This window comes from Sebastes fasciatus, chromosome 13 (assembly GCF_043250625.1).
Source record: "Sebastes fasciatus isolate fSebFas1 chromosome 13, fSebFas1.pri, whole genome shotgun sequence".
Taxonomy (NCBI): domain Eukaryota; kingdom Metazoa; phylum Chordata; class Actinopteri; order Perciformes; family Sebastidae; genus Sebastes; species Sebastes fasciatus.
In genome coordinates, this window is record NC_133807.1 from 3,425,495 (window position 1) to 3,444,721 (window position 19,227).

Here is a 19,227-nt window from a genome sequence, read left to right on the forward strand (position 1 = left end):
ACCGACAGCGTTGCAGCTGCTGCTGGGCTGCTAGTGTCAGCCCTTTCTTTCTACATAGTTTGCCTTTCGTAATGGCCATTTCACTTCATTATAAATGTCATTTATATTTATTTTAGACAGAGGAAAGGTTAAGAAGCGTGTACTCATTTGTAAATAATAATAATAATCCACCATTAAAAGCCGATACTCTATTGATTTATGGAGTCATGCAAGTCGCTGCATTTTCCACAACGCTGTCCTGCAAATATTTCAGAATAAAAGCCTCCTGTTAACAAATGAAGGAATTCTGTCCACAGAAAAACACTAGAGGGATTTTATTTTGAAATGAAGACAGGAAGTGTTGGGTTAAAAATAAATATTAACTCTTTATTTTCATGTTTGTGACATATTCTTCAGATATAGACATTGAAACTGTGGTAATGTTGCTGGTATGATGTCAATATACGGTCAAAAGATCATTTTCATTATCTAGTTTTGCTGTGAACCGCACGTAGAAAAAATAGGCAACGCCATGAATCTCTAGATTTGCCGCAGCCGACATGCAGCCGAGGGCTGTACGGCCGCTCTAACCTGTTAACATGGGCACCGAAATAAAAGGCAAGAGGTTCTGCGATGCACACAGGCAGTGTGGCCCGGGGCCAACACAGGCCCAACCCTAGAACACAAGGGAGCTTCAACCTGCCACGTCGTCTAACTCGTTGATTACACTCCCTATATAATCTATTTTAACCTCTGTTGGAGACTTCAGAGACAGGTTTATGATATGCTGACTATACTTTTGTAAAAACGTACGTAGACGCCACACAAGGCACAGCAGTATTTAAATGATGAAGTACCCTTGCTTTGTTTCTATCTCTGGCTTTATCTCTGTCCGTCTCTCTCTTTTTGTACAGGGAGTGAATCTATCTGGAGGTCAGAAGCAGAGGGTGAGCCTGGCCAGGGCCGTTTACTGTGACCGCGCCGTCTACCTGTTGGACGACCCGCTGTCCGCCGTCGACGCTCACATAGGAAAGCATATCTTCGAGCAAGTCATCGGCCCACAGGGACTGCTGAAGGACAAGGTGAGCGTGGCCCCCGTTCGGACCTGGCAGTAACATGCATCTCGGGTGATGCGATCACACCTGGAATTAGAATGCGTCTCCACATGCGTCTTGAGTGACCACTTGAGTGATCAGATCTCACTTCTCCGCTCTATATGCAAATAGACACGTAGTGAACACACGGCTGATACAGCAGCCGTTGACAACGTAATATTAGAGGAATGTCAGTAGTAATAACATATTTGTGAACTTCGGTACATTTTAACATAAAAATGTTAGGTCATTGTCTACCGGCACTCTCTGCCTTAGAACCGGGGATGAGGGCTGGCAGGTGTCAGATCTGTGCAGAGCACCAGAACAAAAACACCCAACACATCACAGACAGCAGGCAGCGATGCACATCACGTGCCTTGTCTGATAGAGATAGCCTATAGATCTGATATTTTCATATATTACCGTAGCCTGTAAAGGAAACCGACAGGACACAGTTGTGCACAGAAGCGATTTCCATGTTGCGAGGCTCGTGTCTGCCTGTCTGTTCAAATGAGGAGCGTAGTGAGACCCCGCGGATCCCAGAGGGACGTCAGTCGAGTAGGCGGACCTTAATGTGGCCCTAAAAGACTGTATGACGGCCCAGACCACCTCTGAATGTGGTCTGAGGGATCGGATCTCTATGCGTCTCGGGTGCATTCTAGTTTTTTAATATAGTATGGTCCAAAATCTCTGGCTAAGCCGTTTTGATGACTGATTTGACTTCTATGGAGCTTTTATAAAAAAGTTAGCCCCCGGGTCTCTCCCAGAAGTCGGTAGGTTTTGGACCCGACTAATGTGTGTGTGTATGTTTAATTTTTAAAGGTTTTTGAATGATTCTGATTGTGGAATGAATACCGTAATGATTTACTGACTTTAAAATGGTACAGGTATCACCTTTTACACACTAGCGTGTGAATAAATATGTGTGGATGTGTGCAGACTCGCGTGCTGGTGACCCACGGACTGAGCTACCTGCCCCAGGCTGACCTGATCCTGGTCATGGTGGAGGGAGAGATCACAGAGATGGGCTCCTACCAGCATCTCATGGCCACGGAGGGAGCCTTCGCTGAGTTTCTGCGAACATACGCCGCCGTCGAAAACACTGACAACGATGGTGAGACATACATAAAGTTGTTTCATTTAATTATTTTAGGTTATTGATTGCGATGCTCAGAATGAGAAATCTGCTCCGTGAACATTAACTGTGTTTTGGATCTTAATGGTTTGCTGCACTGGATGCAGATAAAATTTAGGGATCAATGCTTTTTGTCACAAAAAACATAATTGTTTTTGTTTCCCTCCTACATTTAGAACCTACGCCAAAGACTGGAACCAAAGGATTAAACAACGGCAGTGCAGCTGCTCCGGTTGGGTGAGTAAAACTGGACGACAACGGAGCTCTATGGCACAGAGAAATCAGATATATCAGGTTTTGGATTCACACACAATACCTGTGGGCGGCTGTGGTAGAGCGGGTCGCCCACCAATCGGAAGGTCGGTGGTTCGATCCCTGGCTCCTCCAGACCACATGTCAAAGTGTCCTTGGGCAAGACACTTAACCCCAAACTGCTCCCGAAGGCTGAGCCATCGATGTGTGAATGAGTTTATTAATTTAGATGGTTAGCTCCTTGCATGACAGCCTTTTTTTTTTACCGTGGTATCGAATTGGGTATCAAGAATCGTGGAAATTCACTGGTATTGGTAGCGACTAGTAGATTTCTGGTATCGTGACATCCCCGGTCGGAAGACTAGAAAGGCGCTATATAAATGCAAATCCATTTTCCAATTGACCATGTTAGTGGGTGAAATTCATTGTTCGTTTGGCTCTGCATCTGCACATGGGATTTGTGAACAAGTAAATTACAGAATGGGCCTCATGTTGGAGCTTTTACCTATTCTCATCCCAATCGGTTTTTTTTGTGTTCCAAGTCTTAAAGGGACTGTTTGTAACTTCTTACACTCCAATAAATCATTGCAGGTCGGTGTCCAATGCACGCTCGCGTGTGGCTATGCTGTTCCAACACAAACTACACGGAAGCACCAAAACCGCAAAGTTATATTTAGTGAAGCCCGTCTGTTAAACAGTGTTGACTCTTCCTGCTCCAGCCCCCCCGACCACGGCCAGAAGACACAGGGAAGACGATGCTGTGTCTGCTCCTATGCCTGTCTGCTTGCCTTCACTCACACACCGCGCTCGTTCTCTCTCGCTCTACTCTCACGTGCATGCTGCTCACTCCACACTGCAGAAGAGTTAGTGTATCTCTGAGAATATCTAGTGAATGTTCAGTGGATGTTTGTGCAGAAATAACTGCTGCAGCTCCTCCAGACCAACAGAGGTTTCCCGTGTCTTGTGAAGTGACGGGGCTCCTCAGAGAGAAACGTTATCGTCTCCGACCAAAACTCCGGCGTCTCCCCCGTTCCCTCCGGCCGCGGTCGGGAGGCTGAGGCAGGAAAAGCCAACACTAGGATCAGCATTGATTCATGGAGAGACCTTCGTCTGGTCAGCTAACATTACTGCCAAGCAGCTGAAATATAGAGTGATATTGTGGTTTTAGCTGACGTGTGTCTCCTCACTGTTTTGAGCGATGCTCGTTCATGTCTATGTAGAGCGAGCACAAGCGCGAGCAACAGGACGCTGACTTTTGTTGACTTATCGGCCACAGGTGTCGCTGTTAACAAGCTATTTCTGATTCCTACATAGAGTCCCTTTAACTTCACCAACTTGTGGTAAATGACTTGTTTCTGCCTTTTCAAGAGGAAGTGAATGTTCTCAAGATCTGATCATTAGCATAATTCATGCCCCTAAAATTGCCATATGAGGCTTCCTGTTCCGCCCTGTTTGTGGGAAAGTTTCATTCACAAAAATGTTACCAAAGAGTAAAAAAATTAAGAATCTGAAATCCTACAGTACACACAGGTGATGTGTCACTTTCAGGTGATATTGGACAGAGACCTGCATGAAGACCCAGGGGCGGCTGTCAGTCATTTTCCTAGAGACTACTCAAATGCACAAGTTGCCACAGTGAAAATTCAAAGTACAAGAAAATTGGCAAGCGCCACAAATTCTCTCAAATCACCCGTACGTGGGTCACGCGTGGGGATCATTATCTCCAGACTTCAACTTAAATGTTTATTTCAGCATACTGTATATATACTAGCTGTTTGTCCTTTTTGAAGCTCTTGTATATAACACAACATGTTTCTTTGTATTGCTTCATGTGTAAGCAGCTCTCCAGGGGACAGCAGTGTGTCTAAACTGTCCCAGACGGGTAAGGAGGGCGAAGTGCTGAGCAACAAAGCCAAGCACCCCGAGTCGGGCAAGCTGACAGAGGCTGACAAGGCCAGCACTGGACGGGTAGGCAGAGGCATCAGAGCAAAGACTTCATCACGGTATATCTATATACAGTATGTGACGGTCTGATCCTAGCTGGTCTCCTCTCCCTCTCTAGGTCAAGCTGTCTGTGTTCTGCGCTTATCTGAAAGCAATCGGAGTGATCCTGTCCATCATCAGTCTGCTGCTGTTCCTCACCCACCACCTGGTTTCCCTGTTCTCCAACTACTGGCTGAGCCTGTGGACCGACGACCCCGTGGTGAACGGCACCCAGCCCTACAGACAGATGAGACTCGGGGTGTACGGCGCTCTCGGCCTGTCCCAAGGTGAGGAGGGGGTGAGGGGAGGGAGGAACGGATACACAATACAGAAATAACACAAGAACAAAACTAGACATCGAGCCAAGAAGCTTAAAGGGAAGGATAGATTCCGATGGTTCGGACACGCCAGTAGAACATGGAAGTTGTTCGTTTGTGTTTTTCTTTCTTTGTCATTCACACCTACACTGGACACATGCCCAGCCATCCTGAAAACATACATAATGATCCTATAAAGCTCCCCCCGCTCTCTTGCAGGTGTGGCGGTCTTCGGTTACTCCCTCTCCACATCCATCGGGGGCATCCTGGCGTCCCGCTACCTCCACCAGTCTATGCTGTACGACGTCCTGCGCTCGCCCATGTCCTTCTTCGAGCGAACCCCCAGCGGCAACCTGATCAACCGCTTTGCCAAAGAGATCGACACCATCGACTCAGTGATCCCCATGATTATTAAGATGTTCTTGGGCTCCATGTTAAACGTGTTGGGTTCTTGTGTCATCATCCTGATCGCCACGCCGCTGGTAGCCATCATCATTCCTTTCCTCGGTCTGCTCTACTTTTTTGTGCAGGTTAGTTGGAATTTATCAGATGGCAAAAACAACTACCTTTTTCCTTTGCTTTCATACGTTTTCAATACATTTTGGTCCCCTGAACATGGAGGACTATGCGTAAAGAGGTCTACGTTCCTACACTGTTCATCTGATGAGGATGTAAACATCTGTCCTACCACTTCTGTGTTTAATTCTGACTGGTAACTTGATGTTAGGGATGCACTGATGCCACTTTTTTTCAGACGGAGTAAAAGTACAAGAACTTACATTTGGGTACTCGCCGATACCAAGTACCGATACGAGTACTTCTCTGTGCCAAAAGACCCTCGTTAACAGCAAGCTGGAGGGTGTGAGCGACACACGGCAGGCTGGGAGTCCCACATACGAGGCGGTGCGCCGCGACTGGCTCTAGGTCGGCTTGGAAAGGCTCGGGGCGAAGGTGCTTCCCGGGGCCGTGGCCAAAGTGCACGCTGCGACCTCTCTCACCTCCGGGGAGGAACGGGGCCCCCTGCTCCCGGTGCAACTGTTGACCGGGGCGGACTGTCCTCAGTGCGCCCAAACCGCGTCGTGCCCCCAGGGCGGTGTTCGGCCCACGTAAAAGGCGCCATGGGTCTGCAGCGATGTCGGCAACCCACCCGACCCACCCGCGAGTCAGAGGGTGCAAGCAAAAGTGAGGCGCGCCGGCTGAGGTGGGATCCCAGTCCCTGGGGGTCGGGCGCACCACCGGCCCGTCTCGCCCGCACCGTCGGGGAGGTGGAGCGTGAGCATGTGCGATAGGACCCGAAAGATGCTGACGAGAGGTTAACGTCACGCTGCCGTAAAATTGCATCGGTGCCGTTGTATCGGAGCCGTTTAGCGAGTACAAGTACATGAGCACAGTATCGGACCCGATACCCGATACTGGTATCAGTATCGGTGCATCCCTGCTTGATGCGATCGAGGTCGTCACACGTCTCTGTCCTTCCTCTTGTCCAGAGGTTTTACGTGGCGTCGTCCCGCCAGCTGAAGCGTCTGGAGTCGGTCAGCCGTTCGCCCATCTACACCCACTTCAACGAAACACTGCTGGGCACCTCCGTCATCCGAGCCTTTGGCGAACAGGAGCGCTTCATCCGTGAGAGTGACCAGCGGGTGGATCACAACCAGAAGGCTTACTACCCCAGCATAGTAGCAAACAGGTTAGTTACTACTCACTTCCTAAACCTTCCTACTACCTGCTGCAACAGTTCTACATTGTCTTTAGTGAGGAAAACACAGCTGTTGCATTGAATGTGACACTTTAGTTCCTACAATCATCTTCTTTCCTTATGGTGTCAATGAATGTGTGTTTGTTCAGATGGCTGGCCGTTCGCCTGGAGTTCGTAGGAAACTGCATCGTGTCATTTGCTGCTTTATTTGCTGTCATAGCCAGAGAGAGCCTCAGTCCGGGCATCATGGGGCTGGCTATCTCCTACGCCCTCCAGGTAAACACTCCTACTCACAACTGACCTGTGTGACCTGGAACGGGTAACGCAGGTCTAAACTATTTTTTTTTTAATGCTGCAATAATCTATCAAAAATGTAGATTCCATTCACCTTCATTGTATTTGGGGGGAGGTAGAGATTTGAGACGGACATCGAAAAAAACCAAAGAAAAACACACCAATGTGCATAGATAGATGTAGTGGTAGGTGAACAGATCTGTGTTTTTAGAAATTTCTTTCCTCTGTCCTCTGTGCAGTTGACTGCCTCTCTGACCTGGCTGGTGAGGATGTCCTCTGATGTGGAGACCAACATAGTGGCTGTGGAGAAAGTGAAAGAGTACAGTGACACAGAGAAAGAGGTACGAAGAAGAAACAGAGAAAAAAATCGGTATTCTCTCTGTTTTAAAGGTCCCATATCATAATCATTTTCATTAGGTGATGCTCTGAGGCCCACTAGGTGGTGCTCTGAGGCCCACTAGGTGGTGCTCTGAGGCCCACTAGGTGGTGCTCTGAGGCCCAGTGGTTGAGAATAGCTGCATTAGATCACATTCCATGTGAACAGCGAAACACCTGAGATCTTCACTCGGAATGATTTCAATCAGAATGAAATAAAGTGTGTGTGTAATATGGAGATATGACAGACAAGAGGCCACGAGTACCGTCAGGCGCAGTCTGAAGGAGCGAGCTGCACAGCCAATGGGATGAGATGTTTATGTGACACAAAGTATCAGTAAGTTCAGAGGGTCGGTGTAACTTCCCCTCTCGCAGCTTGTGTGTGTTCCAGTGCCTACATGTTCCAGGATGCATTGCGTGCTGGCGGCGAGTTCGCTACGACTGATATATAAATGATATAATGATGCATTGTTACAGATTGAACTACTAAACTGTGTAGAAGGTAATTAGAATGAGCTCCAGCTTGGCCAGCTAAAACACAGGGTTAGGGGTTGACCATTCTAATATCTAATAATACACTGACGGGGGTCATTCTGCTACTTAATAACTCCTTTTAGATTTGATACTTCAAGTACATTTTGCTGATTTACTGAAGGGAGATTTTGAATAAAAGATTTTTACATTTGAAGTATTTTTTAACATTGTTTTTATTACCGCTGTGAAAGATCTTGATACTTCCACCGCTGTGTCCTAGCTCTAAACTAAATAAGAGTGCAGGGGTGGGGTGTGGAGTTGTGAGGGGGGGTTATGCTTGTTTAAATGAGTATCCTCTGACCACCAGGCAGAGTGGAAACACGAGCCCTCCAGCCTCCCCCCGGGGTGGCCAACCGATGGCTGCATAGACATCAAAGGCCTGGGCCTGCGCTACCGCCACGATCTGGACCTCGCCATCCGCAACATCACCATCACCATCAACAGAGGAGAGAAGGTCTGCCTCTTTACATCACTACACTGAAGCCAGTGATCTACTTCCACTGGTCTGTTTGATCTGATCGTGGGTGAATTGATGAGGGATTGTGTGTGTGACTGTGTGTGTACATTCTGTGTACCCTGTGTGTGTGTGCAGCATGTCTGTGGCCTGTAACGTTTGCTGCTACGTCTCCCCATAAGGTGGGGATTGTGGGGCGCACCGGAGCGGGGAAATCCTCCCTGACGCTGGCGCTGTTCCGGATCATCGAGGCATCGGAGGGCCACATCTTCATCGACGGGGTGGACATCGCTCAGCTGGGCCTCCACGAGCTTCGTTCCAGAATCACCATCATACCACAGGTCAGTGCAGAGAGGACTCAACAGAACGTAATAGTTAAACGGCATGTGAATGTTCTGCACATGGATGGAAGTTAAAGCATCAGTAGGCAAGATTGGAGCAAATATGATTAAAAAAAGTTATTTTTATAAAACAGTCGCTATCTCCTGACAGTAGTACATGAAACAGGTAACCTGAAAAAAATCATGTTCCTCTGTGTCCTCCGGTGCTCCTAACGGCATCTGCAAGATTTCACAGACCGGAGGAAAACAAGCAGTAAGAGCTGATTTGAGGTCTGCTGTCCAGCTGCCGTCTATGAGAGCCGGCTGTCAATCACTCACGAACTCCGACCAAACGGTCAAACTAGGCCGAGCTGATCAAATATGAATCAATATTCTGTTACGTCAATGTCTATTTCTCTCCTCAGATGTTTTCAGAATCATCTTGTAGTGTACAGTTTAGATGTGAAATGAGAACGTTCGTGACGCCGCCGCCATTGTGAAATCTGGTGAAGGAACGCCAAGTTCTGTTCACATGACTGTAGCACAGCCAATAGGAACGCTCTCTCTCAATGAAATGACCTGTGATTGGTCAAAGTCTCCCGTCACGGGCTAGATTTTCTAAAGCCTGAACACAGAGCCATGAGGAGGAGCAGAAGTCTAGTTATCTCTCAGAACACTTGAATTACAATATGCTGAAAGGTTATTATGGAATTTTTGCCCAATGATGCCAAAAATATACTGACTACTGCAGCTTTAATGCTAGCCCCAGGTAAACTGAGAAATGGTGTTATCGCTACTAGACGCTGCACCAGTTATTCAGCTTGTGTTCATTATTTCCAAGCTAAAGAAACAATCGCTTTGTCCCAGTTGAAAGCTGAAAGAGTGTGGCCTCATTGTGTCCACTCTGAGTGGACTTATTTGGTTAAATTGTAAGACACGCAAAGGCGATGTATACTAGTCCACTGTGTCTCTTGTGTTGTTTTGGTGCCATAAGGGCGGAGCTCTCATAGGCCCTGTTCAGACCTGGTATTAACATGCGTCCTCAGTGATCGGATCACAAGTGGACAGCTTTAAGTACGTCTGTTCACACCTGGCATTAGAATGCGTCTCCACATGCGTCTTCAGTGACCACTTGTGATCCGATCTCACTTCCCCGCTCTATATGCAAATAAACACGTAGTAAACACACGGCTAATACAGCAGCCGTTGTGACGTAATACTACATGAGTGTCAGTAGTAATATCCTACATATTCGTGAATTCTGGTACATTGTAATAACATCAAAATAAAAGGTTATTGTATCAGCAGTCCCGGGGACCTCCGCGCCGCTAGACCCGCTGCTTTTGCCAGACAACAGCGGGGTACAGCGCTCCAGAGAGCTGGGGAGGACAAACAACAGGTGGGTGGACGGGTGTCTGCACCGTGCAAAGCAGCAGAACAAAAACACTGACACATCTCCGACAGTATGATAATAATGTACTTCGCGTGCCTAGTCTGATAGTCTGTAGATCTGTAGCCTATAAACAAGATTTATTTTAATAAAATACAGTTGTACTGACAGGATCCAGTAGAGCACAGAGGCCGTTTCATGCTGACAAGCGCCCGTGTCTGCCTGTTTATTCACCCGAGGAGCGCGGTGATCCCGCGGATCCCAGCTGGACATCAGATGAGTAGGCGGTCCTTAATGTGACCCAGGACACATTCACTAAAGCGCTTTGAGTGGTCGGAAGACTAGAAAAGCGCTATATAAGTCCAAGTCCATTTACCATTTACTAGACACTGCTAAAAGAATGTGGTCATATGTGGCCCAGACCACCTCTGAATGTGATCTGAAAGAGCTGATCTCAATGCGTCCTCGATGCGTCTGGAGTCTTGGGATGGGATCACTGAGGACGCATGTTAATAGCAGGTCTGAACAGGGCCAATGATGCTTAGCTGGGTCTGTACAGCATGCCGTTTTAGCGAGGAGGTGCAGCTTTGCAGATCAGTCCCGCTGAGGGGCTTTGTAGCATCCTCCTGAGGAAGAGACACAGAAACGAGGCACAGCTAAAGATGCATTCACACCAAATCGGGCATCGCGGCGTTTAATCTGCAGCGGTGGGGGATCGCAAGGGGGTGCTGGAAAAAAAAATGCAGCGGCCTGTGGGTCGAAAAAGTTGATGAAGACTCAACTTTTGGAGAAACGCATTCCGAAGTTCCGTTGCGGTAGCCGAATCACGCAACTGGGGATCCTGTACAACCCGGCCACGAGGGAACAAAAGACATTAACCGTTGCGCAGCCACTTGGTGCTAATCGACGCAACGTCTGATGAATGCAGCCTGACTTGTCCCATACTTGACATTCAACCCTCTCTCCCCTCTTCCTCAGGACCCAGTGCTGTTTTCAGGCTCTCTGAGGATGAACCTGGATCCTTTCGACAGCTACTCTGACGAGGAAATATGGAGGGCCCTGGAGTATTCCCATCTCAAGAGTTTCGTGTCCGGCCTGCCAAACAAACTCAGCCACGAGTGTAGCGAAGGAGGAGAGAACCTCAGGTATAACTGCTTTATGTATACAGCCATGCAAACTACCAAAAATCTTCATTCATCTCTGCTGCAGAGAGAACCAGGTTTTTGTTTGAATCAGGCTCGTATAAGAGACATAAATACGTCTCGGCGTTCTCTCTCCAGTGTGGGTCAGCGGCAGCTGCTGTGCTTGGCAAGAGCTCTGCTGAGGAAGACCAAGGTCCTGGTTCTAGATGAGGCCACAGCAGCCGTAGACATGGAGACAGACAACCTGATCCAGTCCACCATCCGCTCTCAGTTTGAGGACAGCACTGTCCTGACCATAGCTCATCGCCTTAACACCATCATGGACTACAACAGGTACTGTACTCTACACATAGACAGTTACAGAATGCTTTAATATGTTAATTCCTTTCCATTTGTGTGTGTGTGTGTGTTTGTGTGTACCAGTTTATACAGCCAATAGGATAATGAATGGATTCTAATTAGGGATGTCACGATACCAGAAATCTAGTAGTCGATACCAATACCAGTGAATTTCCACCATTCTCGATACCAAATTCGATACCACAGTAAAAAAAAAAAAAAAAAATCCCATGTAATGTGTACATGTGTCTATATATATCCTCAGATTGCAAGCAGTAGTTTAAATTCACTGACATGGTGACATTTCACCGGGTAAAGGCTACCAGAGGTGAGACCAAGTCATTGTTCTGCAAGTCACAAGTCTGTGACTTAAGTCCCAACTCGGGTCTCAAGTCCTAAACAAGCCATTTGCGCTCTTCACCAAATGTAACGTCATTTTAACAGCAGAGTAACTGGATCCATCTGGTGCTCAGTAACGTAACGTTAGTTCTCTATGGTTTTCTCCTGAAATTTGATTGGATGCTGTTAGATCGGCTCAAACAAAGTGGATCAGGGGAGTTAAAGGTCCCATATTGTAAAAAGTGTTATTTTCATGTATTTTATATTATAAAGCCGTTTTAAGTTCTATATAAATACTGTTAAACTATCAAAACGCTCAATATACGGAGAAATACACACAGCCCGTATTCAGAAATTGTGCGTTTGAAACAAGCCGTTAGGAATTCTGTCCATTTGTGATGTCACAAATTTACAATATTTAGACCATTTCACAGTTTTAAACATAAACATTGTGTCCCAGTTTATTTCCTGTTTTAGTGTATGTGAATGACATCAGCTGACAGGAAGTAAACATGGGCCCAAGCCGTTTCCTAGCAACGCAATTCCGTTGCCATTCCGTTGAAATGTGCTAAAACGGAGCGTTTCAGACAGAGGGTGAATACAGGTATATTCAGACAGACAGTATGAGGAAAATAATGTGTTGTTTGAACATTAAAGCATGTAAACATGTTCTAGTAGAAACCTGAAAATGAGCACGATATGTCCCCTTTAAGTGTAAGATAATCAAATGCAAGTCCCAATAACATTCACTGGAAATAAAGAGTCCAGAGTTCAATACAAAAAAACACCACTTTTCAGAGATTTAGCAATAAGAAACAAAAGATAGAAATTTAGTTTGTTCAGTTCAGTTCTCCCCCCACGAGTGAATCCTCTTCTCGAACATAAAGGATCTCTGCATCTCTTGATCTCGCTGCTGCATGGCGATGTTGTGTGTGTGTGTGTGAGTGGAGGACAGAAGCAGCTGCATTTGGCGCTTGGCTGGGTGTTAATTTCGGATCCTGCAGGCATCGTACGGTACCTTCGGTATTGTGGAAAACAAGTACCGTCACGCTTTTCAGAATTTTGGCATCGACTTGGTACCGGTTCTCGTGACATCCCTACTTCTATTGTAATCTGGAGCATTAGTTTGTCATTATCACAAGATAAAGTGCATGCAGACAAGAGTGTTCGAACACAGGCTGCATGAGGTAGATTTGAGGCTTTATTATACTAACAAATGTAGAGGTAGTTTTGTATAGAAGTATAAGAAGCAGCTGTAGTACTAGGACTTCTTTGTGCTCCCTCTAGGGTCCTGGTGTTGGACAAGGGAGAGATGACAGAGTTCGACTCCCCCTCCAATCTCATCGCTCAAAGAGGAGCCTTTTACAAGATGGCCAAGGATGCTGGGCTGGTCTGAAGCAGGAGACAACACTCCCTTCTCCTCTGGCTCACTGCTGTGGAGGTCCTGAGTCAAAGAGGGAGAGGGAGGTAAAGTAGGGGAATCGTTTAAGATTTAGTGTTTGCCTATTTAAGCAAAGGGCGTTGATGAGAACAACCGGTTTTGGTTTGACCTGCTCCTCCGTACACAGTCCTCACACAATTCTATGTTGTCTGTCCAAAACAACCCAGCTTTCTACCTGTTAGCCCACATCATGTCTCCGTACCCCCGTGTTTCTTCACGTTCTTTTTCTGCCATGGACCAGGGGGGACAAGTTCTAACAGGGGACACGCTGCTCACGGCTTATATTTCGACAGAGCATTGTACCTTTTTGCTTGAGCAAGGAAGGAGAAGTTGACTTCTCTACAGACAGAACTCCCTGCAGTCTGTCTCAGAAACAGTTCACCTCTGGTTGTGGTAGCCAGTGCTGAGGTCAGTAGAGGACAAAAGGGCTGTTGTCCTGTCCTGTAAGTCCAAAGTCGTATAGTCAAAGACTACCCTCTAACATCCCAGCTGTTTTGAGATGCAGGTTTTAAAGCTAGGGTTGGTAATGTTGAGAAACAAGTAAGAGTACGCTAGATTTTTAAAAATGATCCAACCGAAAAAACGGGGAGGTTTAGACGGAGCTCCTGAAGCGATGCTACTTTCAAATTCTGCTAGCTTTCCAACATCGTCGACCCTACCTTTAAGTGAGAAATTCATGCCTCGCTATTTGCCTTGTCCCAATTCCATACTACGTACTAATTGTATACAGTACGTTCTGTATACTAATCTTTTGTAGTATGCTGTATTTTTTCAGTTAGTATTTAAGAAATCAACATACTTTACAGTTTTATACTGACAGGAAATGACACAATCTGTGGCCAGCACTCAATTTAATGAATAAGGCTGGCACTTTTGTTTATTTTCTTATTCTAAGGAGAATATAAAATATCCCAGGCTGATCTGTGAAGCAGGTTTCCCAGGGCACAGTGAAGTGGACTCAAATCCATTTAGAATTAGTACGCAGTATGGAACTGGGACACAGCTAATGTTTTGACCTTTTAGCTAGCAAAGCTAGGGATGCACCGATACCGATACGGTGCTCATGTACTCATACTTGTACTCGCAAAATGGCTCCGATACAACGGCACCAATACCACTTTACAGCAGCGTGACGTTAACCTCTCGTCCCACCCCGCTCGGCCGGGATCCCACCTCAGCCGGCGCGCGCCGGCCCTCACTTTCATTGCGCCACGGGGTTTTGCTTGCACCCTCTGACTCGCACGTGCGTTAGACTCCTTGGTTCGCGTTTCAAGACGGGTCGGTTGGGTTGCCGACAACGCCGCAGACCCCTGACACCTTTTACGTGGGCCGCGGCACGACGCGGTTGGGGGCACCCTGAGGCCAGTCTGCCCCGGTCGACAGTCGCACCGGGAGCGGGGAGCCCCGTCGCGGTGAGGTCCGGGCGGGGAGCGCCGTAAAGCTGCGGCCGTGAGCCACCTTCGCCCCGAGCCTTTCCAAGCCGACCTATAGCCGGTCGCGGCGCACCACCTCGTATGCGGGACTCCCCAGCCTGCCGTGTGTCGCTCACACCCTCCAGCTGGCAATTAACGAGGGTCTTTTGGCACAGAGAGGTACTCGTATCGGTACTCGGTATCGGCGAGTACCCAAATGTAAGTACTTGTACTCGGTCTGAAAAAAAGTGGTATCGATGCATCCCTAGTTTGTTCAGTTGAATAGAAGATCATCAATAGTGATTCTTCCAAAGTTGCGTTCACATGTACAGTGGAGGAAATAAGTATTTGATCCCTTGCCGATTTTGTAAGTTTGCCCACTTACAAAGAAAAGAACGGTCTATAATTTTAATGGTAGGTTTACTTTAACAGTGAGAGACAGAATATAAAAAAAAAATCCAGAAAATCTCATCATATAAAAGTTATAAATTGATTTGTATTTTATTGTGGGAAATAAGTATTTGATCCCCTAGCAAAACATGACTCAGTACTTGGTGGAGAAACGTTGTTGGCAAGCACAGAGGTCAGACGTTTCTTGTAGTTGGTCACCAGGTTTGCGCACATCTCAGGAGGGATTTTGGTCCACTCCTCTTTGCAGATCATCTCCAAATCCTTAAGGTTTCGAGGCTGTCGCTTGGCAACTCGAAGCTTCAGCTCCCTCCACAGATTTTCTATGGAATTAAGGTCCGGAGACTGGCTAGGCCGCTCCATGACCTTAATGTGCTTCTTTTTGAGCCACTCCTTTGTTGCCTTGGCCGTATGTTTTTGGTCATTCTCGTGCTGGAAGACCCATCCACGACCCATTTTCAGTGTCCTGGCTGAGGGAAGGAGGTTGTTGCCCAACATTTCACGGTACATGGCCCCGTCCATCCTTCCTTAAGATGCGGTGAAGTCGTCCTGTCCCCGTAGCAGAGAAACACCCCCAAAACATAATGTTTCCACCTCCATGCTTGACGGTGGGGATGGTGTTCTTGGGGTTATAGTCAGCATTTCTCTTCCTCCAAACACGGCGAGTCGAGTTGATGCCAAAGAGCTTGATTTTGGTCTCATCTGACCACATCACCTTCTCCCAAGCCTTCTCTGAATCATTCAGGTGTTCATTGGCAAACAGACGGGCCTGTACATGTGCCTTCTTGAGCAGGGGGACCTTGCGGGCGCTGCAGGATTTTAATCCATTACGGCGTAGTGTGTTACCAATGGTTTTCTTGGTGATTGTGGTCCCAGCTGTCTTGAGATCATTAAGAAGTTCCTCCCGTGTATTTCTGGGCTGATCCCTCACCTTTCTCATGATCATCGATACCCCACGAGACGAGATCTTGCGTGGAGCCCCAGACCGAGGGCGATTGATGGTCATTTTGTGTTTCTTCCATTTCCGAATAATGGCACCAACAGTTGTCTCCTTCTCACAAAGCTGCTTGCTGATGGTCTTGTAGCCCATTCCAGTCTTGTGCAGGTCTACAATCTTGTCCCTGACGTCCTTGGACAGCCCTTTGGTCTTGCCCATGGTGGAGAGGTTGGAATCTGATTGTGGACAGGTGTCTTTTATACAGGTAATGAGTTGAGACGGTTGTCTTTTATACAGGTCACGAGTTGAGATTCGGAGTACTTTCTTAAAGCGAGAGGACTAATCTAACCGGTCTGTGGGGGACAGAATTCTTGCTGGTTGCTAGGGGATCAAATACTTATTTCCCACAATAAAATACAAATCAATTTATAACTTTTATATGATGAGATTTTCTGGATTTTTTTTTATATTCTGTCTCTCACTGTTAAAATAAACCTACCATTAAAATTATAGACCGTTCTTTTCTTTGTAAGTGGGCAAACTTACAAAATCGGCAAGGGATCAAATACTTATTTCCTCCACTGTACGTGCAACAGGCAGCAGGTCATTTTCAACGGAAGCCGGTGACACAAAGCTACAAACTGACGCCCGACCCTTATCGCTAAGTGACAAAATAAAGTTGAGCTGGTCTCAACTTTTTTCAGCACTCCAATGACACGGTGAAGCCAACCAATCATATGTTTTTGTGTCACCCTGTTCTGTTCCATTTAAAAAGAAAAATAATGCCGTTAGCTAGTTCTCAGCGCTGTTTAACGACATCACTACGTCAACGAGCGTTTGAGCAACACAAGCGAAGCAATGTAGCTGACCACGCTCGGCTGTTTTGTCGCTTTTGTCGCTGGTAGCGTGAACGTAGCATTAGAGGGTAGTGTTTGCCGTTGCTGCCAGCTGATTGGTCAGAAAACATCGGCTATGCCGGTGATGTCATAGGCCCAGGCGGCGGCGGTCTGCAACATTGAACATCGACATAAATCACAACAAAACTACTAATAACGCACAAACTGTGGGAATGTTGTTGGATAGATTCCACTCGACTGTTACGTTACAGCCAGCGCTGTTTTATTTATTGTGTGTTTGTGTTCTTTCAGCTTTAAATCGATGTGTTCATGCAAGCTGCTGATCAGGGTTAGAGGCTCCACTCGTGTAATGAACGCTTTGGAGCTGAAGTATTTTGATTAAACAAAACAACACTGTTTTATTTGAGCTGAACTCTAATGAGGTCACAATGTACACAAACTGACGTTATTATCCTTTTAGGTTCATTTTGTCTTTTTATGTACACACATTACATAACATTTTGATTGTTTACAGCTGACATGACATGCTTCAGACACACGGATGCATGCCGACAAGTAACCAACAAAAAAAGTCATATGTTTTCAAAGTCTCACTTCAGCTCTGACAGCAAATTGATTTGCCACTGTGTTATGTTTTTTTTGCATTTTTGTAATTTGTGTTAGTGAGTAACTGTGTTATTTTATTCAATTGAATGACAGTTTCGATAAGGTACTGTATAGACAGAGCTCCTGAAATGACATCAGAAAGAAATCCCAGGTTATAGTGTGCACCGGGGAGAGTTTAATGCAAAATAGAAACTCTGGTTAGAATCCACAGAAACATTCAGTTATTTGTCTTGACAAACCAAATATATTCTAATAATAGATACTAGTGACTATCTAGTATCCATGGAAACATTCTTCTTTTCTGTCTGTGTAGAGGAGACTATATTCTCATCATGGACCGCAGTATAAAGACAGTACTGCTTTGCATTGCTGACATCACACAACACTCCTGCATCCTTTCTGAATACATGGAACTACACACACTTCAACACAAGCATTTTTTCGTGTGTGTAAGTTCTGTGGGTATTTTTATTCAACGTATTTAAAAATGAATTCTGATTCAGTTCTCATAACTCAGTTAGTTTTTCACATGGCCCTAATCCTGTCCTAGAAAGGTGTGTGCACAGATAGTGTCGTGTTGGGACAGAAAAGAACAGCTCCTGCTACATTCTCTGAGTCACTGTCAGTTGGTCAGTGTGAGGCTACTCTCCACATCGCTAACATCTGTATGCTCATGCAGCTGTGGGACAATTTAGGGCCAAACAACGGCTCTCTCCTCTGTTGAAAAGCTGGTAGTATTTCTTTTGGCTGATGTCTTAGCTGTTAAGTTGTGCTTTTGGTGATCTTGTACAAACAGGTGAGAAAAGCTTTGGTTGTGCCACCGCACATAATGTAAACCATTTTGAGATTAAATAAAGCATATTTGTGTTACATATTTATGGTTACAAAGTGAATGTTTGATGTTTTATATATGCACTACTTGGTTTGCGTAATCAGTTTTGGAAATAAAACCAATGCTGCAAGGCTGTTAACTTCTCTATTGCATTATAATTGTAGATAAAATTGCATTTAAAAAAATAGACCAGGTCAGGTGATAGCAAAGAGCTAAACTAAATACAACTAAATGGTATTTAGTTCAGCAAAATCTGATCTGTGATCATTTCATTTTTAGGTGGCATATTGCTTACACATCTTAAAGGTCCCATATTATAAAAAGTGAGATTTCCTCTATGTTATAAAGCAGGTTTAAGTGATATATAAATACTGTGAAAGTATCAAAACACTCAATCCATGGAGAAATACAAACAGCCCGTATTCAGAAATTGTGCGTTTAGTTTAGCTCTGAGAATATCTAGTGAATGTACAGGGGACGTTTGTGCAGAAATAACTGCTGCAGCTCCTCCAGACCAACAGAGGTTTTCCGTGTCTTGTGAAGTGACGGAGCTCTACAGAGATTTACGTTGTCTTCTCGTTACCGACCGGGTGCCGGTGTCTCCTCTGCTCTCTCCGGCTGCGGGCGGAGAGAGCAGGGAGACACGCTGCAGAGCCCCGCTGCCTCAGCCTGCACTTAGGCAGGAAAAGCCAACACTAGGATCAGATCTAAATCATGTTCATGGAGAGACCTTCGTCTGGTCAGCTAACATTACTGCCAAGCAGCTGAAATATAGAGTGATATTGTGGTTTTAGCTGACGTGTGTCGCCTCACTGTTTTGAGTGATGCTCGTTCAGGTATATTGAGAGCGAGCAAGCGCGAGCCCGACGCTGACTTTCGTTGATTTCACGGCCACAGGTGTCGCTGTTAAGAAGCATTTCTGAAAGTTACAAATAGTCCCTTTAATATTCAGATGGCACGTGCGTCAGTTACTTGATAAAGTCAATTTTTAATGCAAGTGGCTCATATTTTATTGCAAATATTAAAATGGTTAATGTTCCTTAATTTGAATGAAATTGAATTCTGCTTTTTGCGGAAAAATCAACACCGAG

At 46.0% G+C, this 19,227-nt stretch overlaps 1 protein-coding gene across 1 annotated transcript in view; it reads left to right on the forward strand.

The window, feature by feature from the left end:
- abcc1 (ATP binding cassette subfamily C member 1 (ABCC1 blood group)) overlaps window positions 1-18,178 on the forward strand; it is a 37,601-nt gene extending 19,423 nt beyond the window's left edge. The window contains exons 18-31 of the mRNA XM_074657236.1: window positions 894-1,061; window positions 2,013-2,187; window positions 2,385-2,445; window positions 4,302-4,428; window positions 4,523-4,730; window positions 4,980-5,290; window positions 6,248-6,447; window positions 6,606-6,732; window positions 6,990-7,091; window positions 7,967-8,113; window positions 8,296-8,454; window positions 10,802-10,968; window positions 11,104-11,298; window positions 12,931-18,178. Of these exons, the coding sequence (XP_074513337.1) occupies window positions 894-1,061; window positions 2,013-2,187; window positions 2,385-2,445; window positions 4,302-4,428; window positions 4,523-4,730; window positions 4,980-5,290; window positions 6,248-6,447; window positions 6,606-6,732; window positions 6,990-7,091; window positions 7,967-8,113; window positions 8,296-8,454; window positions 10,802-10,968; window positions 11,104-11,298; window positions 12,931-13,039 (2,256 nt within the window). The 3' untranslated portion in view covers window positions 13,040-18,178. The remainder of the gene's footprint in view (window positions 1-893; window positions 1,062-2,012; window positions 2,188-2,384; window positions 2,446-4,301; window positions 4,429-4,522; window positions 4,731-4,979; window positions 5,291-6,247; window positions 6,448-6,605; window positions 6,733-6,989; window positions 7,092-7,966; window positions 8,114-8,295; window positions 8,455-10,801; window positions 10,969-11,103; window positions 11,299-12,930) is intronic.
- The last annotated feature ends 1,049 nt before the right edge of the window (window positions 18,179-19,227 follow it).